Source organism: Trichosurus vulpecula, chromosome 4 (genome assembly GCF_011100635.1).
Source record: "Trichosurus vulpecula isolate mTriVul1 chromosome 4, mTriVul1.pri, whole genome shotgun sequence".
In the NCBI taxonomy this organism is placed as follows: Eukaryota; Metazoa; Chordata; class Mammalia; order Diprotodontia; family Phalangeridae; genus Trichosurus; species Trichosurus vulpecula.
Window position 1 is genome coordinate 76,666,609 of NC_050576.1, and position 22,383 is coordinate 76,688,991.

The 22,383-nt window shown below is 41.8% G+C and overlaps 1 protein-coding gene across 2 annotated transcripts in view; it reads left to right on the top strand.

Annotated features, from left to right (window-relative positions):
- Positions 1 to 22,383, top strand: part of CACNA1E (calcium voltage-gated channel subunit alpha1 E) — a 405,658-nt gene that overhangs the window by 181,379 nt on the left and 201,896 nt on the right. For both annotated transcript variants that reach the window (XM_036756876.1, XM_036756878.1), the window contains exon 7: positions 16,881 to 16,984. In XM_036756876.1, the coding sequence (XP_036612771.1) occupies positions 16,881 to 16,984 (104 nt within the window). The remainder of the gene's footprint in view (positions 1 to 16,880; positions 16,985 to 22,383) is intronic.

Below are 22,383 nucleotides of genomic sequence, written 5' to 3' on the forward strand. Positions count from 1 at the left end.
AAATTCTCTCTCTGGCTGTATATAATTCCCCAAACTTCTAATTCTCTTCTACAACTTCTACTCCCTCTTCAGCTAAAGTACTTCTACTGATCTTCTTTTACATACCATATTCTCCCACCTATGGCAGAGGTTGGGTTTTTAAAAAGATCTATGAGCCCACAACCTTCACATAAATTATTAAACTCATTTCCCATTTTAACCAGGTTGCAGTGATGATGCATCTGGTGACCTGGGACAACAGTAACTTTCCTATTTATAGTACCAGAATTGTGGGTGGTGTTTCCTGTTTTTATTGGAATTTGTTTTTGCCCACCAAGTCATTTCTTTAGCTCTGATGTAATTTTTCCTTAGTCCTGGATATAGGAGCTAACCCTGATTTTCAAGGATTGCCCAGCATTACCTGATATTGCTTTGAGCAGCTGAAGGGGAGGGGCAGGGGGCTGACTCAGTATGTGGCCTGTCACACTGCAGTGTTGTGGTACTTACTCTTTGGAGACCTACTATCCAAGAACAAGCTTGTCCTGACACTGCATAATGTGGGCGATTTCACCGGATCAGTGCCCGAGGCAGCAGAGCTGCCAGCCAGGTGCATGATACCTAGATAATTATGTGATTACACAGACCTGGCAGTATGCTAATGTGTCTAGGTTGGGGCAGGGGGCCTCCGGGGAATGAAAACTGGTTAAGGATTGGCGCACACCTGGGAGATTGCTAATTGTTCAGGGCCCAAGGAGGATGATTCTTTTCAAGAGGTCACCCCAGTCCACAAGGGCACCACCTTCTGAAATCCCATAGCCCTGATTAATAGTTTCTACCGTTTAGATATCTCTTGACACATGGTGTTTTAGATCATCAATTATCATTGTGTGTGTGTGTGTGTGTGTGTGTGTGTGTGTGGTGTGTGTGATTTCCTCAAATTCATGAAATGAATGTAAGTTGTTTTGGGAGTGGAAGTAGCTTAGTCACCAATGTGTATCCCTCACAGACCCAGCAAAGTGCTTTGCATACAGCAAAGGCTCAATAAAAAATTTGTCACTATCAGTAGCTGTGATGTTCATGGAACACAGAGAAATACAGTTATTCCTTCCACATCCCAGGGATTAGGAACACCCCCCCCCAATCTGGAAAATCCATGTAAAATTTTTTGACCCTCCTTTCATACCAAAGAAGAAGTCTGAATTTTTCTTCTCTTTCTTTTATGGGGTCTTTACAGTATCTTATTGTAAAATTTGGGTCAAATATTTGGTCATAGACTATATTATACAATGCTATAGATATATTTTATGCATTTCTGAGTTTCTAAATTTTTTCTGTTGTCTGCCGGCCCTTGTGTGTTCTCTGCAGCTTCTGTATAATGCCCCCAAAATTTGATTTAATTTCTTATGCCAACCTATGATATATTGAAACTGCAATGAGGAAAATCACAGTGTGAAAGTTATAACTGGACAGTCTTTAGGGACCCTTTCCAGATAGAGCTTATCTTCAAGTCCTAATAGAGTTTTAGGATATTTTTTTCTTGGTATCCGTTCTTGATAGGAAAAGTTTCTAATCCAATGATCCAATGCAACAAATGCTTTTTTAAGAATCCACTGAGATCTACTAAGAATCAAAGGAAATAATATTTGTAAAGTGTTGACCTATCACCTGACACATAGTAGAAGTTTCGTAAATCCTTGTTCTCTTTCCTTTCTCTACTATATACTAGTTCTACACTTACAGGGTTGTTTGTTATTTGTCCTTCATTCTTGAAGAGGACCACGACATCAGGGAGGTGATGCCATGACATGCAAATGAATTGGATTTAAGTGAAGCAGGCCTGTGCAAGGTCACCAGCCTCACTCTCTCTTCCAGAGCCATCTGGGTCCAGTGGCCAGATACAGATCAGGATGACCGGAGATAGCCCTGGATGCAGTCAAAGACCTTAGCCTTTTAAAGCTAAGGTCCTTAGCAGGTCTCAGTTTGACTTCAGTTCTACACTTTGCCAAGTGCTTGACATCAAAAGACAAAAAAGAAACAGTAGTTTCCCTCAATGAACATACATTCTACCAGGGATTTTCTTTCAAAATGGGGCCATAGGAGACATGGAGCTTTCATGGTCTCTCATCCCAGGCCTACCTGCATTCCTGGATTCACAGCCCAAATGTATAATGTTAAGGAGTTAGCTATTGACCCCATAATAAAAATAAAATAAAATGGAGGGAGTAGCAGTGGTTTCCTCTGTTGTATTCTCCAAGTTTCTCTGTGACCCAGATTAAAAGTAGGACTCTTCTGTTTCTGATCTGAGTCCCTCTCATTCTGAGGTGACATGTGAAGGAGTCAGTGCTGGGGTTCCAGCTCTGACACTAAATCACTGGTTCACTTTGGACAAGCAACTTCTCCAAGCCTCAGTTTCCTGACTTGTAAAATGGAGCTGATCATACTTTGTATTATCACAGAACTGTCAGGAGAATTGAATGAGATAATATACATAAAACACTTTGAAGGCATTAAGTACCTTGCAGGTGGCAGTGACTGTCATTAACATAGTTTAGCAAGCTGAACAGCTTTGTCTCACTCGTTGTATTTCTCATATTGATCTGATTCTAGCTGAGTCCCTGGGTTTCCATTGGGAAACAACTGGACTGGAGTTTTACTGTCAGAATCAAGTTCTGTTGGCAGTGGATTGGGCCAGACTTGTAATGGCCAGGACATGAAGAACAGATAGGTCCACCAAGGCAGGACAAGAAGTCCAAGTAAGCAGATGGTTGACATTAGAAGATCCAAGGGTACATAGCAGCTGGATGCTCCAGCAGGTTGGTGCTGCATAGTATCAGGAGAAACTGGTATTGGGCAATGGGTGGGTAGATGTTTTCAGAAGGGCCTGGCATTATTCATTTTTAGACACTGGGGTTCAGGAAATGGCTATAGTCTGCGGGAGGGCTGGGAAAAGCGAGAGGGTCACAAAGAAATCGGGGTACTGAGGACCAACACAAAGACCCATAAGGGAACAAGACAGAGGCCCAGTTTCTGGAAGAAGTACACTTTGGAGGGATGGAAGGGTAATCACAATGAATGAGGCAAAAGCCTAGTAAAAGGAATCAGAGTATAAGGAAAGATTAAGACTAGTAAGAAGGCTAACAATATTGTCCTGCAAAGTAAAGATCCAACGAAAAATGTCTATAACTTGAGGGATGGAGGGAACGGGAGCCAGGCCCACCCAGACACTGGTACAAACTCCAGTTTGTACTAATGCCAGAATCCCAGGTCTTCCTGAATAGTTAGATGATTTCCAGTGTATCCAGGGATCCTATTTGATACAAATCTCTATTGGATAAGCATCGGGGTATATGTGTGTGTGTGTGTGTGTGTGTGTGTGTGTGTGTGTGTGTGTATTAGGGAAGAGGGGGCTAAAAGACAGCCTTGTGATTGCTTTCATCCATGCATCAGAGGTATGACTATGAGTTTTCTCTGTAGGGGTCTGTAAGACTTGCCTTACGCCCTTGCCAGAATCACTGTGGAGAAAGCAGGCTTCACCAGAGCTCAGGAAGGGAAAACTTCCTCTTTCAGCCTTCCAACTGGGGAAGCAGGGATCTTTTAAAATAAAATTTTGAAAATTCCTGCAACTGATCCGAAGTTTGACTCCTTCTGAGTGTAGGTGTTTATAATGATTGATCATCATGGGAGAAGGATTATGAGGTGCTATGGCAGCACCCAACTGGGGACATGGACCCATTTCAAACCTAGGAATACTTAAAATGAATCACTCTCTGACTATCCACCTCCTCCCTTTTCCTTCCTCCCTACTGCCTTCTTTCATCTTCTCTTTTCTTTCTTTATTCTTCTCACCCTCTTCACGAGGTTTTCTCCCCCAGCCTCTCTTGTCTTGTATTGGAACAAACAGTCAGCATTGCCACTGAGACTGAATGAAGCTGGGTCAACTGAATTTGACACAGTGGGGACTATAAGATTTTTGTGTATTTTGATGCTAAACTAATACCAGGCAGAGGATATGTAAATCTGGCTTTTGAAACAGGTACTAGTTTACTTCCCGCAGTGGGGTGGTGCTGCAATGTCAATGAGGAAGATTCTTTGCCTCTGCCCAAAGAGCATCTTTTCTTCCCATCTTTCCTCACTTTCTTCCACCCTGGTACATAGTTACTTCCCCTCATCTTTCCTTTCCTTTCCCTCCAACAGTGGTCTTTAGGATTACCTTGTTACAGATTTTGAGTTGAAAGCGATCTTAGAAATGATTGAATCCAACCCCTTCATTTTTTGTAGAGAAGGAAACTAGAACCAAGAAAGGGGAAGTGACTTTGGGAAGCCACATTGGTGCAGTAGGAAACTGGCTGAATGCCCGATACAGAAGATTTGGGTCCAGATGTTCTGTCTTTTACCGTCACTTAATGTCTCTGAGAATCAGATTTTTATCTGTAATATGAGAGATGTGTTCCAGATAATGTCCAAGGTCCCCACAAATTCTAAATCTATGATCCTATTACATGCCCAAGATACATGGGGAGCAAATGGCAAATAAAGGATACAAAACCAGGTCTTTGAGCTCCAAAATCCAGTATTTTTTCTACTTGTTTCCTGTTCTGCTCTCATGGTTTGCACACTGAAGGTCCTCTAACATTTGGACCATGACCAATTCCAAAAGTACAAAAACCAAAATTCCAAAACCAAAAGTTGCAAAAGCTAAAATCAGTCATGAGTTAAGGGGGTTATTTTTTCAATGCCCAAATCCATGCTTAGTTCTAAGTTTCTATCCCTTTCTCTTCCTGCCCCACCTGAAGCATAGAGGGTTTTGTCTTTCCAGAGGACACAACAATTGAAGAAGAAAGTAGAGTCAGACTTGATTCATTTTTAATCTTTTCTTGAGCTCACTAGAGATAAGGGTGGTAGAGCTTTTTTACTTCCTGAGGGGATTAGAAGATGAGGTCTTTTGTAGCAGGATAGGAGAAAGCTCCCAGTCACTAAAGAAGGGCTTATTAAGTGATAATCCCAGATAAACCTCTGGTAATCAGTCACTAACCACCTACTTGATGATGAGAAAATATCAAGGCATTTAATTAACTCCTGAGAAATCCATATAAACCTCAGGTGTCTCTCTCTCTCTCTCTCCCTCTCCCTCTCCCTCCCTCCCTCCCTCCCTTCCTCCTTCTCTCCCTCTTCTCCCCCTGCCTTGACTCCTCTTCACCCTGCTCCTCTATTTAGAAGCACAAATTCAGTGACTGTTGCCTGGACTCACTTTCCCCTCCTATAAGACCTCTATTTAGATCCTATACTTGAACAAACATGGAATGTTGTCTGCCCCAATAGAATCCAAACTGACTTCAAGGACTGCTTAATTTTTTTTTTTGTCATTGTATTGCCAGCACCTTGCTCAGTGCCTGGCATAAGATTGTTGTCGATTAGCTAGGGAGGTAGAAATTGTTCCAAGACGGCCCCTTGTTAGACAGCTCCAGCAGGGTGGTACACCTGAATTGAGGAGGTAAAGTACTACAAAGAGTTGGAATCACGGTGTTTTTTAGGTCTCGTCTTCCCCATACCACTTGTCATGAAACAGACTGGAAAGCCATGTGTGCAGTTATTTGCCTATATTAGCTGATTTATTCTCTTCATTTATATGTTAAAATACTCTTTCTACACATAAGATCATTATTTTAGGCTTACTTTTCTCACTTTCACTTCAGTCTCTCTATAACAATGGCCTTAGGATACAAGCCATGGTGCACTGCAAATGGTGAAGGTATTAGTTATAAACATGCTCTTCCAGTGTTTCCATTAGTAAGCCCTTCTGAATAGGATCCAGGATGGATTTGCCTTACATTGAGCTCTGAACTCTAAGTGGGTGGTTTTAACAAGGCTTCCGCGGCTTTGCCACCCACTTCCTATCACTGGTCCAGATGTACCATATCATCATTGTATACCAAAAGAACAATGTAGGAGGGATGACAATGGCCACCAGAAAGTTTGGCCAGGCCATTACCGGCTCCCACATCTTGGAAAACGATAGATGTATGAAGCAGCATGGTATAGTGAAAAGAACAGAAGGTAGATTTGAAGTCGGCAGAGACTTGGGTTCGAATCTTACTTCTGTTACTTGGGCAAGTCATTTAATATCTGGGCCTTCATTTGTAATATGGAGACTATAATACCCACCTCATTGAGTAGTTCAAGTAAATTAATTTGCAAACTTCAAGTAAGTGCGCACTATTAGTTACAATATCTGGGGGTCTTTCATCAGCATTCTAAATCACTCTCTTTGTCCCTAACAGCCATTAGGAATGCTCAGTTGGAATTACGTTTGTGTAACCAAGAGGGCAGATGAAGGATAGAGGCGATGTCCTCATTGAAGGCAGGGGCAGACCCAGGACTGGAAATCAAAGAGGAACGGAGAGGTTTAAATAAGACTTGTTCTCTCCCAAGACAAAAACTAAGAGGAATCACGTCTAGCACCATTTGTGTTCTAGTTAACAGCAAGGATCACTTGATCAATCAATATGCATTTATTCAATGTCATAGAGGCAGTGAATTGCAGTGCCCTGAGGGCTGACCTTGAAACCATGAGGACCTGGGTTCAAGTCTTGCCTGGGACATATGCCAATTGTATGATCCTGGGTAGGTCACTTAAGATCTCAATGTTCTAGGTAACTCCCTAAGACTATAAATTGCAAAGAAGGTACCAGGAAGTCTTTCCCCATCTTTATTAACTCTAGAGCTTTCCCTCTATTGATTATTTCTTATTTATCTTGTACATAGTTTATTTGTACATAGTCCTTTGCATGTTGTCTTCACCATTAGGTTGTGAGCCCCTCAAGGCAGGGACTGTCATTTGACTTTCTTTGTATCTCCAGGACTCGACACAGTGCCTAGCACATAGTAGGTACTTCATAAATGTTTACTGACTGACCTGCTAGTTCTTCACCAGGGATTTCTCCATAGCATAGGTTCAGTCCCTATCCACTAATGGGTTCCAGACACTGGACTAGACTGGGGATACAATTAAATAAATGAAACTATTATTTTAATAAATTTAAATTAAGCATGTCCTCAAGGAATTTACATTTGATACAAATAACAGTATAATGTCTATTGTGAGATTTTAAAGACTTTTTGTAACTTTGTGACCACTCATTGATCTATAGCCTCAGGGCCATCTCTTGACTCTGGGCTGGGGCCCTCCTCATGCCTGTCTCTATTGCTTTGGGTCTAGGACCTGGACTGCGCGTTCTCTTCTAGCTGGTTTCATCAATTACTTCTGACCAGAGACTGAATAACAAAAGAGCAGAAAGGGTTGATACCCACAGGGCACCTGAATTTGGGGAGTTTTATTTTTGAAATTGCATTGTAAATAATAGCTCTCCAGTAAAGAGAACTCCTAGTGGCTAATAATTTCTGCAAAAGGATGAACCCCATCACCCCAGCCTCATTATCACCAGATTCTCTTTCAGTATTCCAGCCCAGTGAGGTTTCTTTCTCTCAACCCTTCCCTCCTCTTGTTTGTATGATCTTTTGCATCCCAGAAAGGATGCTTGTGCTTTCATACATGGGCCAACTATCCTGTTAATGCAGGTGACTATACTTGGGAAGTGCTCAGTATTGCCAACACTAAGACTTTTTTTATTCCTGCCTGTGGCATTGCTGCTCCCTCTGCCTCCATAGTGTTGATCACTATGGTATCCAGGTGGAAAGGGGTGGGGAAGGAGGAGGGCCTTTAAATAATAACTCCTTGATTCATGATAGGATATGAATGCGTGGGGAGTTTTAATTACTTGTGGGTAGACCCCTAGCTAAGCCAGATGCCATCTCTAGAGCTTATTTGCTCTTTGTCCTAACATTGAGAATTGGTGTGTTTATTAAAGATGCCTAAAGATCTAATGTGCAATAATATGCTTTGTCTTTAGGGATGAACGGGTTTAGCCATCATGGTGGATGGTGGCAGGTGCTTTAGTCTCATATACAGTTCTCCATTGTTCCTCCTACCCCTTACTACCTCTGGTGGCTAGCTTTCCTCTCATTCTCCCCTGCGGGTTAAAGGGACAGCTACCTTTTTCATTCTAGCAGACCAAGGAATGAGTTCCTTTGTTTTTATTTATTTGTTTTCACTTTAAAAAGCATTTCAATTTTACTGGAAGCCTCCAGAGGCTACTCCAGGTGGGAGCCTGACATTTTGGTTTAGAATTTCCTGGCATAAAAGAAAATTGCTTGGTTTACCAAGAAGACAGCCAGATACACATCTGTGAAATAGCCTATAGGGTATCTTGCATTTATGTTCATTTGAAAGGCAGTAAAATGGAAAGTATGTTGGGTTTGGAGTCAGGGGAGATCTGGCTTTGAATCTCAGCTCTAATACTACCTGCGTGATGTTGGGTCCATCACAGCTTCTTTAAGCCTCTGTTTCATCTGTAAAATAGGTATAGAGAAAGGATTTCATTGGCATAAGGATATCTCAGATGAGGAAATCCCTCTACTAATATAGGTCAGCACCTTCTCTGAACATAGAGTCTCAGGAAGTTGCCTAGAGCAGAGGTTTCGGGCCTGACTGTGGCACAACCAGAATAAACTGTAATTGGGAAATATTTAACAAGATAAATAGGATATAACAGAACATAGATAATGTTAATATGTGGTTTTCTAAGTCAATCTATGGCCTTTAGTCATCTTAGTGAATCTTTTTTTTTTTGGAGGGGGAAAGGCAGGGCAATTGGCATTTGGTGACTTGCCCAAGGTCACACAGCCAGTAAATGTGTCATGTCTGAGGCCAGATTTGAACTCAGGTCCTCCTGACTCCAGGGCCGGTGCTCTACTCACTGTATCACCTAGCTGCCCCTTAGTCATCTTAATGTACGATTTAGTGGCCTCTGTTTCTATTTGAGTTTGACACCACTGGCCTAGGGTACCAACGGGTTAAATGAATTCCCTAATATCCCACAAGCAGGGTGTTTCAGAGGAAGAAAATGAACCCATTTCTTCCTGGCTTCAAGGCCAGCTCCCTAGTCACTATGCAATGCTACCTGTCATGCATCAAATGGGGATGATAATACTTGTAGTATTTACTGCAAAGAGTTTTTGAGAGAATCAAGTGATATAATGAATATAAAGCACTTCGTAAACACTAAAATGTTATATAGATGGTGATCCTCCATCATCATCATCATCTCTCAGAATGGTGGGGGATAGGTAGTGACACATATGCCTATAGAAATCCTACCCACGGTAGTCTGGTGGGTTTGTGAAGGTGGTCCAATCTTGAGAGTAGAAGCAAACACAGTTTAAGAGATGAAGAGGAGGCAGAGATGCCTGGCAGGGTCCAGCTACTCTAGGTCTAAATAGTTAAACTCTCAGAGAACAGGAGTTTATACAGGTAAGGGGACGAAGTTGTTTCCTTGTAGATTACTGTCTTTAATCTAGGTTTTTGCATTCCTATAGGACTAATCAGAGTGAGCGAGTGGTTTTCTCTTGGCTTCCCCACAGACCAGGAATTATTCCTATCTTTAATTAGGTATTGGTGGGGGAGGGGTGCTATTTCATTAGTGTGGCATCATCAGGGAGTTAGCTGGCCATGGATACTGACATTACAGTATAGTTAAGTATCATCTCATTCTATCTTTAAAGCAGCTTAAAGTTTGCATAACACCTATCATACATTTATTTAATTCACTATGATTTAGGAAGATTAGGAGATTGGTCAAGTCAAATGCTGAAGAAATAAAAATATGCTTGAACCATCCCCAGAATCTCCTTAGAGCTCTTGCTTTTTCTATACTGACCCTGCTCTTGACTTATTTTCATTTCCTTGGGAATAGTCATAGGATCAGTAAATCTTCTGGCTTTGTGAGAAGTGCTTTTACCAAGATCTTTGGATGGTCCTTCCAGGAAAACTGGAGTGGCCAATGTCTCCTGGTTCCTTTGTGGGATCCTGACTTTCAGTTCATAGAATTGTCTTATTCCATCCTTAGGATGGCCTTTGTAGTGGTGGTAGAAGTAGTAGTAATGGTGGTAGTAGTAGTAGTAGTAGTAGTAGTAGTAGTAGTAGTAGTAGTAGTGGTGGTGGTGGTGGTGGTGGTGGTAGTGGTGGTGGTGCTAGTGGTAGTGGTGGTAGGGTGGTAGTAGTGGTGGCGGCGGTGGTGGGTGGTGGTGGTAGTAGCAGTAGTTGATGTTGTTCAGTTAAGGCTGATTCTTCATGACCCCATTTGAGGTTTTCTTGGCTAAGATACTGGAGTGGTTTGCCATTTCTCCAGATCATTTTGTAGATGAGGAACTGAGGCAAACGGGGTTAAGTGACTTGCCCAGGGTCATACAGCTAGGAAATGTCTGAGGCCAGATTTGCACTCAGTTAGATGAGTCTTCCTGACTCCAGGCCAGTCCTTTATCCACTGCATCACCTAGCTGCCCCGTTAGGATGGTTACTCTTGGTCTTATGTCTTTGGACATTTATTTAAGGCTTTGTTTCTCTAGGTCTCATTTTTACCAGAAAACCTGAATCAGAAAGAATCTTGAAATGGTATCATCCCTTTATCCTGAAAGATAGTTGTGATAGCTACTGTGGTATGGTGATGTAGTCGAGATTGAAATCAGGAAGACCTAGGTTCAGTTACTTCCTTGATGGTAGCTATGTGACCCACATGAGCCCCTTCATGTCTCTCAGCCTCAGTTTGCTAATCTATAAAAACATGGGTCTCACCAGGTCTCTCTTTTCCCCATTCAGTAAACTCCAATGACTTCCTATTTCCTCTAGGATCAAACATAAAATCCTGTGCTTGCCTCCTAAGCTGTCCCCTTTCCATTCCTCTACATTCTCTGAGTTCTGGTGACACACTGGCTGTTCCTTGAACATCTTCCACCTCTGGACATTTTCACTGGTGGTCTCTCATGCCTGGAGATCTTTTCCTTCTCATCTCCCCCTCCCGATTTCCCTGGCTTCCTTGACGTCCTTCAAGTCTCAGCTTAGAGCCTCCCCTCTGAGACCATTCTCAATTAATCCTCTACATAGTTGTTTGCATGTCACCTCCCCCAATTAGACTGTGAGTAACTTGAGAGCAGGCACTATCATTTGCTTAGCACAGTGCCTGGTACATCGTAGATGTTTAATAAATGCTTATTGACTAACAATAAAATAGAGATGCTAATATAAATCAGTAGTACCTGCCTCACATGGCTGGTGTAAGGCTCGGAGGAAATGACCCCTTTAGCTTTGTAGTGTACTTTGCAAGTTTTAAAGGGCTACATAAATATCAGTTGTCATCATCATCTTCATCATCCTCTTGGCCTCCCTGATATCCCAACTGCTAATCAATGAAAGCTTTACTTGGGGGAGTTAAAATCTAAAGTTTACTTCAAGATGGTTGAGAGATAGGATTTTTGTGAGGACTTCTGGATCAAAAAACAGGGTCTCTCTTTTTCAGAGTGGTAGACAACAGCTTACAGACTAGGAAGTGCGACTAAGTAGGGGGACAGAGAAGGGTAGAGAGAAGAATTTATTTCTTTCCTTCTCTCCAGCTAGCTTCTTTTCTCCATTTCAGTTGCTTTACCAATCATCTCTTCTTCCCCCACTCCTCCTGAAGACTAATGTGATAATTGCCATGTGCTCCTGTTTACTCAGGGAGGGGGTGGGTCTGCCACCCCCAACTGGGCAGGTTCCCAAAGGAAAACATTCTCCCTGCCTCGGTGCTGGTACCCACTGAGCATTTTCCCTGCGCAGGTGTGCTGCCACCCCCGGACCTTTTTGCACCGTCTGTCATCATCCCCATATAGTGTGTGCACGTGTGTGTGTGTCACTCTCAGGGGATTAGAGCCTGCAGGTGAAAACCAGAAGAAGAGGGGAGACTGAAGCTGATAGCCATGAGCCAGCATTCTGGTCTACTGAGAGTTGTGTCGGCTAACCAGGGAGGCATTGACCCTAGGAATGGCACTCTTCTTTAGTCTGAGTATTCTTTTGCTAGGGTCCTCTTTGAGAGGGGTCTCCTCTCTGGTTAGGGTTTTACTAAGGTTCCTTTTCTTTTTTGACTCACCCCGCTAACGTGGGGAGGGAAGATTAGGAGAGGCAGGTAAATGGGTGCTCTAAGCTCAGCGGAGAATTCTGGGAACTATTGGTATTTTTCACCAGAGTGGGCCTTGTTTAGAGTAGTTTGCAATGAGTTTCCAGCATCTCTGAAGCAAGAGCGGGTGAAAACCTATAATAATAATCCATGAAAGCAGCTTGTGAGAATAGAGCCTGTCACTTGTTGGGGGGGTGGGAGGAGGGGGTTAGTGGAGAGAGAATGAAAGAGAGAAACACACATACACACACACACACATCTACCCTTCTCTCTTCCACCCCCCTGCTATGAGACAGACACATGCACACCATGAGAGAGACAATAGTCACAACTCAGGGGTTTAACTTGCGCCGTTCACTTCACGTTTCTCCCCTCCTGCTTGGTGTTAAGGCAGTTGCTGCCTCCAGAGCTGTTGATGACTTTTAAAAAACGTTATTTTTTCCCTCTCTCAAAAGACACTTCAACAGTCGTCTCTCCTACACTGGACAATTTTAAGATTTTTAATAATGATGAATCAGATGCAGATTGAAGGCTTAATTAGCCCTGGAGAGAAAGTAAGAAAGAAAGAAAAAAAAAGCTTTCCATCCTGAGGGAAGAAAGACTGGTGTCCATTGCCTGCCCACTGCCGCCTGGGCCTGTCCCTGTGCCCAGCTGGCCCTTGTTACTGATTCATCAACCACTGAATAAGGTGGGGGTGAGACCCCCCCCTCCCCAGTAAGGGGAGGTGCTGGAAGAAATTTTGTACAGGGGGAAAAAGACTGGGGAAGGAGGCTGAGAGGGGGCAGCAATTCTATTAAAAGGTTTGTGAATAATCTAGGAAGGATGTCAAACAGCTTTCTCCAGAAAAACCTTTTAAGTTGTCAATCATCTCTAATCATTCCCCAGGGCAGTGGCTGTAGCTACTGCTCATTTGCCGCTGTTCATCATCGTCATTGTTGTCATTCGGTAATGCCAATCAGTCATCGTGGTGGCCCTCGTGTTGTGAGAGGTGCCATTCAGAGCAACTCATCTGAACAAAGAGGTGTAAGATGGGGTCCTTGCCCTTGACGTGTTCTAGCCTTAGTGGGTCTGGGCTATGGTTCTAGAGGAAGTAAAACAAATTTGCTCCAAGAAGCACTAATCAATCAATCATTGGGACTAACCAGACTTCTTCTTGCCCTTTCTGTATGGGGTTGTATATATAAACAAGGCTGTTCCTAGGTTGTTTAATCCATCTTGAAATCTTCCATCAGGGGCTGCCATCTCCACTCTCCCAGAAAAACAACTTCTTACGTCACTTAAAGTCCTTCCAAAAAACAGCCCATAATGTCCTTCCATAGCTTATTGATAGTAATAATTGGCATTTACATAGCAATTTAAGTTTTACAGGCATTTTACTTAATTATTTTATCTGATTGTCATTGATACTCTATAAGTACAGATGAGAAAACTGAGGCTCATAGAAGTTGTCTGTGGTCACTTACTTATGAAGGTTTAGAGTTGGGATTTGAAGCTGGGTCTTTCCCAGATTGTGAGGTCCTTGAGAGCAAGGATTGTCTTTTGCCTCTTTTTGTATCCCCAGCATTTGGCACAGTTGCCTGACATGTAATAGGCAATTAACGAATATTTATTGCCTGACTGACTCCGAATATATCATGTTAGAAATGAAAGCACATTACCTACTTGCTACCCTGGCAGCTGGGATAATTCTTTTGTCTGCCTGACCTATGTCCCCTCTACTCTGATTTAAGCCAATTCCATTTCAATTGTTCATCCCTCATTTTCAAAGATGACCGATGACATCACTGGTGAGGTCTTGACTTATGTATGAATTGTATTTAAGTGAGGCAGTTGCACAAAGTTATCAGCCTCATCTTCCCTCCAGTAGAATCAAAGGCACAGGCCATATATGTGGCGATTGGAAGGAATTGGGCTCTGTTCATCTTGCTTAGTAAAGTCATTTTTCTCTCTGGAACTACCACAAAATCACGTCACTGAACTGTGCTGGGAAAGGAATAAAGGCAAAGGGTTGAGGTTAGGTGTGAAGGGAAATGTTGTTCCCAAAATTATTATGGGAAATTTCTGCTACTTCAGAAGGCAGAGTGTGGCTAGTTGAAGAACTTGGATGATAGAAATCACAGATTATAACATGTTAGCCCTTTTATAGATGAGGAAATTGAAGTCAAGAAAAGTAACTTAGAGCACCCAACATGATACTCTGAATATTCTAGGTGTTTCAGACCAAGCTTGCTGGGTTAGATGGTCATACAATTACATGATAGTAGAACCTAGACTTACTGATTCCCAGGTTAGAGCTTTTTTTTAACCCTGCCCTACACTGTCTCTCATTGTGGAATATATGGAGGGGAGAATATGGAAGAAGTGAGAATCTAATGGAAAGGACACTAGATTTGGAGTTCAAATCCTCATTCTGCTATTTGTTATCTATGTGACTGTAAGGTTAAGGAGGAACAAGATCTTCCCCGCCCATCGATAGGCCTCATGGGGAGCCTATTAAGGGAAGCTTGTTTGTAGGAAGGCTTACATACCTTTTGTTAATTTCTAATTAGGCACTGAGCCTAAAGAGTATATATTGTGAGAGGTGAGCTTTTGCTTTGGGGGTTCACTTATGAGAAAGTTGTGATTCCCTGGTTGAGACTCTGAGTGGCCTATGTTCAGAGCTCCCTGACTCCTCAGAGGTAAAGGCTCTCTCGATTCAGTGGTGGATGTAAAACTTTGATTCAGGCAGTAGAGCCCTGTCTGTTGGTCTTTATGTCTCTGTTCGTATTTTATATAATTAAAGAAGATTGTTGGCCCCTGAAACAGCTATTTTTCCTAGTAAAGCAGATAAAAGAACCTACATGAGCAGCCATCCTAGGTGTGCCAGTGTGGTTGCTGTTACGGTGACTGTCTTTCTGGGGTTCAATTTCCTCATAACAAACATGAAAGGGGTAGACTACATGATTTTAAAGATCATTTCCTGTTTTTAATCCTAAAGAGACATACTAGAAAAGAATTATGGTCAATATGCATGTGTTAAGTATTTCCTTTGTACCAGGCCCTGTGTTAAGCACTTTTACACAGATAGACAAAATAATATTCCCTGTTTTCAAGGAGATTACATTCTAATGCGGGAACAATGTGCAAACACCTATGTACTTACATGATATCTCTCTCCTCTCTCCTCCCTGCCTCCCCCTCCCCTCCTTTCCCACTTCCTCTCTCTGTCTCTCTCTGTCTCCCTGTCTTTCTCTCTGCCTCTGTCTCTCTGTCTCTGTCTCTCTCTGTCTCTCTCTGTCTCTCTCTCTCTCTCTCTCTCTTTCCCATAAATTGGAGGTAATCTTAGAGGGAAAGTACTAACATTGAGGGGATCTAGGAAAGGCTTTTTTGCAGAAGGTGGGATATTAGCTCAGGCTTGGAGGAAGCCAGAAAAGCCAAAAGGCAGAGATGAGAAGGGAGAGAATTTCAGGCATAGGTGCAGACAGCAAAGATGCCTGGAGTTGAGAAATGGAGAGTCAGGTTCAAGGAAGAGCAAGATAGTCAATGTCATTGGATTGTTGAGTATGGAAAGGATTGAAATATAACGAGACTGGAAAGTTAGAAATGGACTAAGTTTAAAAGCCAATCAGAGGATTTTATAGCATTCAAAAGAAGAGATACAGTGAAGAAAAATGTGAATGCAAATTTTAGCTCTGGAAATGAGAGAAAAAAGGATTGATTATTGGTATCAGAAACAATTTGTTGATAGAGTGTTGGGCTGGCAATCAGGGGATCTAAGTTCTTATCTCAATTCTGTGACCAACCCTCTGTTTGAATAGATATTAATATGGTGCAACATCTACCCCCAAAGAAACTACTCTGGAAGGAGATGGAGGATTATGAGGAAAAAGATATTTTCATCTATGTACCTGTACCACAACCACAATTTGCATGTCTTTTCTAGTTTAGTCTGTATTAGCATTAGGAGAGGAGAAAATCCTTTAAACCTAGATTTACTGCATGGCATCTGTCCCTTGGAGGCCACATTATTAGCAGAGAGAATGCTGGATTCAGAATCAGAGAGACTGGGTTCAAATTCCAACTCTATCAAGCAGTTTAATCTTTTCGTGCCTAAAATAAAAATTACAACAGCAATTACGGTGACAACTAGCTTTTATATGGCACTATAAGGTTTTGCAAAAGTACTTTATACGTACATGCACATATATGCGGATGTATTTGCATCTGTATATGCATGTGTGTGTGTAAATATGTAGATATGCATACACGTACATCTCTATCGATGGTCTCAGGAAGTCATAGAGAGGTTGAGAGTCGCATTGGTGGAGGAAGTTCTCCATACTGATGAAATTACAGAGCCTTCTCTAATTTGTTTTGTCTTTCGGGTGACTGATGCTTGTGGTCAAAGCCTTCATTCCTGCTAGTTGGGAGTAACCCGTGGCAGGCTTGTGTGTTCTGAGGTAGAGAAGAAGAGGTGGCTTACACACTATAATGACAACTAATCAGGATGTGGTCACTCACCGTTTGACTCTCCTGTGAGAATGTGACATGACTTCACTAATCCAAATCCAAAGTCTCCCATGACTGTGATTACAATGAGAATAATGATGACTTGCATTTATGTAGCACTTAACAGTTTACAAAATGCTTTCCTCATAACAACTGTGACACAAAGTAGTACAAAGTGTATCATTTTCATTTGACAAATGAAGAAACAGTTTCAGAGAGGTTCTGTGGGTTTTCCAAGATTGTATACTTGGAGTTAAGCTAGGATTCATGTCTAGATCTTTTTATTCCAGGCTCAGTGCTCTTTTTCCCACACCCCACTTCCCCTCTTTGGTACCACTGGAATGACAATGTGACTGTTTCTGTATCTTCCAGACCAATGATGCCTTAGGAGCCACCTGGAATTGGCTGTACTTCATCCCCCTCATCATCATCGGATCCTTCTTTGTTCTCAACCTTGTCCTGGGAGTGCTTTCCGGGTAAGCAAAGTTATTCTGGTCACTCTCTGATTTGTAACGCAGTATAAACTTGCTTCTTCTCCCCATTGTGAGGCTTGGATGTCTTAGTTCCCAGAACCAAAACATCCCAGAGCTTCCTCATAGCAAGATGCTCCTATAGGCTTCCCTTCCCAGAGACTCCAGGGTGGTGATACTAACCCAGGAGCTAAACAAATGTCTCCCATGACTAGTACCATTGGGCTATTCCTTGAAGCCCCAGCTGAGATTTAGAAATGAATACTGAAGTCTGTTATTAGGGCAACTTAAATTGTTGTTCAGTTGTTTTAGTTGTGTCCAGCTGTTTGTGACCACATTTGGGGTTTTCTTGGCAAAGATACTGGAATGGTTTGTTGTTTCCTTCCCTAGCTCATATTATAGATGAGGAACTGAGGCAAACTTTAGTGGTGAGTCACTTGCCTAGGTCACAGACCTAGTAATTGTCTGAGGCCTGATTTGAACTCAGGAAGATGAGGCTTCCTGACTCCAGGCCTGGAACTCTATCCACTATATAGTATCATTTAGCTGCCCCAACTTAAATTAGTCAGCCTTTATTGAACGCCCAATTGAATGCTCAATGTCTCAAAACGTGCTGCCCTTGGGGAATACAAGAGAAAAGTTAGACTTGATTTTGGCCCTTGAGAAGCTTATAAACTTTATAGGGAGAAAAGACACACATTGAAAAATCAGAGAACAACACAGTATAGAATTAAGGGTAAAAATGATGTGGTACATAGAATAAGCGTGATGAGAACTTAGTGACAGGAGAAATCACTGAGAGGAGTTTTCATGGAGGGAGACTTCATGAAGGCTAGATTGGTTTGGGATGGATGAAGAGGATCCTAGATCCTAGATGAGGTCCTATATCTAAACTGAGACAGGACCACAGAGGCTCTCTTGTCAAACTTGCTCATTTTATTGGTGAGGAAAATCAGGTTAAGTGAACTGCCCAAGGTCATACAGGTAGTAAGCTCTGGAGGCAGGATTCGAACACCTCTCCTTTGACTCCAGGGCTCTTTGTACTCTATGATGCTGCTTTCTGTAGGAAGTTTATGGGCATTTCATATAGAGAGAACAGCATAAACAAAGGTACAGAGGCAGGAATTAGTACGGTAAGTTTATTCTAGCAATGTGACTGATCAGACTTTAAAAACATCAGAAAGGCTAATAGTTTCCAGCCTTTCCTTATGACAATTTTGTACTTGAAAAGGTACAAGAACCAACCAAATGGGAATTTCTCTTCTGGAATTATTTGTCCCCAACATGAAAGAACTGATTTGCTGGAGTGGAAATGATGGGAACCTGAGGGAAAGTAACTATGCCATCTGAGAGTTTGTGATAGAGAAGGAGGAAAAAAGCCAGGCACAGCTTGTCATACATGTTAAATTTTAGGACAGCAGATTTTAAAGGTTCATAAAAAGGATAAGAAGGATGATATCGCCAAAAATTCTATAGGGTGAGTCACCCCTGGAGGGATTGGAGACTCTGAAGAGTGAAATTCTAGACACAAAGAGAAACACTTCTAATGAGAGGGAGTTGTCATCTAATGAAACTGATGTGAATTCACAGGGAGCTCATCCATCAAATCATGTTTGAAAAATATTTACGCAAAAGATGGAGTAAAGGGCAAGTAATGGAGGGTGAATACTCAAGTGTGGCATAGTCCTGTAATGACTTCCTTAGCTAGGTATCTGCTAATCATCCCTTTAATAAATCATTCTAAAATAATATGTAAGAAAACTGTGGAGATTTAAGAGCATACCTTACCTTCATTAATTACAGTCATCTGGCCCAGATAAACTATAGACCAGGACACTGAAGGAACTGACATTTGTGATTGCTGAGCCATCGTTAATAATTTTTTTTAAAGATTGTAGATAACAGGAAAGGTACCACTTGACTATGTGAAGATTTCAAGCTATGTGAAGTTTTCAAAGAAAAGAGGGAAAGAACTGAGTCTATAAATCACAAAGGTCAGTGAGCTTGACTTTGATGCTTGCTAGAATTCTAGAACACATGATTCGATTGGATAGTGAACATCTGCCAATGGAAGCAGTGATCCCAAAGAGCCAGCATGGCTCCATTAAGAGCAGGAAAGGCCAGACTAATAGCATTTCTTTTTTCCCTACACAGGTTTAGCAGAGTAATGGAGAGAATTGCTGTGGACCTAGTTTACTTAGATTTTATCAGAGCATTATACAAAGTTTCTTCTACCTTTCTCTCTTGTGGACAAAATGGAGAGATATGGACTACATGATAGTACAGTTAGTTGAATTCAAAACTGGTTGAACAGCCAGACCCAATGTGTAGTTATATCCATTTGGAAGGAGATATCTCATGGATTATCCAAAGGAAACTCTCCTTGACCCCTGTGCTCTTTAACATAGTTATCTGTGGCTTGGGTAAATGGCATAGGATTCAACTAGAAGATCTGGAAAGTTGGCTTATCATTAGCCCAAAGACAACAAGAAACATTTCCTAGAATATTTTGTCATACATAGCAGTATCCATGCCAAGTAACAGTGTTTGTGAAATTCCACCATGAAAATACTTTTCCCTTAGCAGTCAATATATATTGCAGAGGATGAAGAGACAGAAAAATCCTATGAAGAACTTGGTGCAGGGCTCTCCAAGCTAAATCAACATATATATTAGTCCTCAGTAACTTGTATGCAAAGGTGGGTTTAGGGGAGGACAGTGAAAAAATACATTGGAAAACATGGTTCAAGAGTCAAAAATGAGAGAGATTAAAGGCATGGAGACTACCCATGACTTTTTATAAGTTATTTTCTTTTTAACAAGTCAGGAAGTACTGGACACAATATGGTAAGCACAAAATAACACTGTAAATAGTGAAACTGATCACATTATAGCAGATAAAAAAAGTATTGATTGATAAAAATCATTCGTGTTTATAAAGCACTTTAAAGTTTGCAAAGCATTACACACACACACGAGTCTATAATACTCGATATGCTCATATATCCTCTGTGTCTGTGTCTCTCTGTCTGCCTCTGTGTGTGTGTGTATGTGTATATATATATGTATACATGTATATATACGTATGTATATACGTATGTGTGTGTATATGTATACGTGTATATATACGTATGTGTATATATGTATATATATATGTAATGTATTCCTCATAACAACCATGTGAGGTAGGTACTATCCATATACACACATGTATGTATTAATATGCACAACAGAGCTGTTGATGTAATCTCCATGTAAATAGATCTATCTATCCATGTCCAACCCTCATCTCTTCTGTGAGTCCCAGACCCACAATTCTCCCATGCCTGGAATGCTCTCTCTCCTTGTCTCTGTCCCTTATTTTCCCTAGTATTCTTCAAGTCTCCAAGACTCAGTTCAAATCTCACTTTCTGAAGAGAACTTTCCAGGCCTCCCTCCCTACCCACCAGACTTCTATTCCTTGTATTAGGGCAGTAGCCTCCTAGCTGATCTTGCTGTCTTAAGCCTTTCCTTTCCCCAATGCAGACTTCATGCAGCTGTCAAACTGATTTTCCTAAAGTGAAAATCTAACTGTGTCACTCCCTAGCTCAATAAACATCAGTGGTTCCCTGTTACCCCCAAAGGCCAATAAAAACTCCTCTGTTTAGCATTTAAACTCTTTCACAACCTGGCCCTGACCTATCTTCCCATCCTCATTGCACATTACTCTCCTCCATGCACCCCATGGTCCAGCCAAAGCGACCTTGCTTCTCTTTCAAGTCCGTTTTCTGCCTCTGTGATACTGACCTGGCTATCCTCCATGCCTAAATTGCACTCTTTTTGAGAATCCCTTCAGTACTTGACTCAAATGACACCTTCTACATGAGGCTAGTATCTTCCCCCATCACCTTTTGTGTATTCTGTATCCATCTGTTTGTGTATGTGTATAGGGTGTATAGGGAGTAAGTTCCTAGGGAACAGAGACTGTTTTCACTTTTATTTAATGCCCAGCATACAGCTGGACACACAGCAGGTACCTGAAAACCACGTATCCATTGATTGAATGATGTGTATCTGAGACAGATGGCCCTAAAACATAAGTAGGAGGCTAACAATTCACCTCATTTCCCAATGCCTGTATATTGCCTCACCGCTACAAATCTGCATTGGTTCCCCTTATGACTTTGTCCCAACCCCTTAATGTATGCGTTCCCCAAGGGTTTTCTTGAGGCCTTCATCTCTCTATCCACTGTCCATCTTAATCCCACAGTTTCAACTGCCACGTTTGTGTACTCAATTCTCAGATCTAGATCTCCAGCCCCCATCTCTTCTTGAGTCCTAGACCCACATTTCTACTTCCTATAAAACTCCTCCACCTTGATGTTCCATAATGGGATCCCAAACTCAACATGTTCAACTGATTGTCTTTCCTCCCAATACCTGTTCCACCCTCTTTTGACCTCACTACTTCTGTTTGTGGTATTACCAGTCAAGTCGTCCTCCCACATATAAAACCTTGGGTTTATCCTTGATAAATCTCTCCCTTACCTCTCAGATTCAATGAGTTACTGAGTCCCATCAATCCCACTTCTGCAACCTCTCTTATATTCATCTGGACTCTCTAGTCTCACTGACACTACCCTAGTACAAGTCCTTATTACCACCTACCTGCATTACTGCAATAGCCTCCACCCCCACCATCCTTCAATCTGTTCCATACTGTTGGCATGATATTCTGTCTGACTCACCAATATGGTCATGTCAACCCTCTATCCAAAAATTCTCAGTGCTTCCTCAGGCCTCAAGTCAAGTTGAAACCTTTGCATGGCATTCAAGGCCTTCCATGTATTGATGTCACCTTATTTTTCCAGGCTTATCCCATATTATTCCTCTCCATAAAGTTTATGCTTTAGCCATCCTGGATGGTTCTCTGGCCATGACACTTCCACTCCCTGTGGTATCCCACCTCTTTGCCTCTTTTCTTACTGGTCCCAGTGCCCAGGATGTCCCACTTTCCCGTCTTCACATGGACCCTCACTTATCATCACTTTACATATCTTTGCCATTTCTTATAACAAGGCACTAATTTATCATATTTATCTGTGCTTAGGTTTTATCTCCCTACAGATAGTAAGCTTCATGAGGGTAGGGACTTTAAAAAACACACTTCATATCTCCCACAAAGTGCTCTGTAAACTGTAGGTTCTTACTAAATGTTTGATGAATTTAATAAAGTTTGGGAGACTCAGAAATTTGTAGATCCGTTTGCTTCTCTCCTCTCACCCCCTTAACACCCCCCCACCGAAACCTCCCACCCCTACAAAAATCCCTACTCTTGGCAACTTCCTCAGATGCTCCATACTCCCTCTTGCTTTCTCATGGGGTTGGATTAAGGTTTCTGGGATTTAGTTTGGAGAATTTAACAT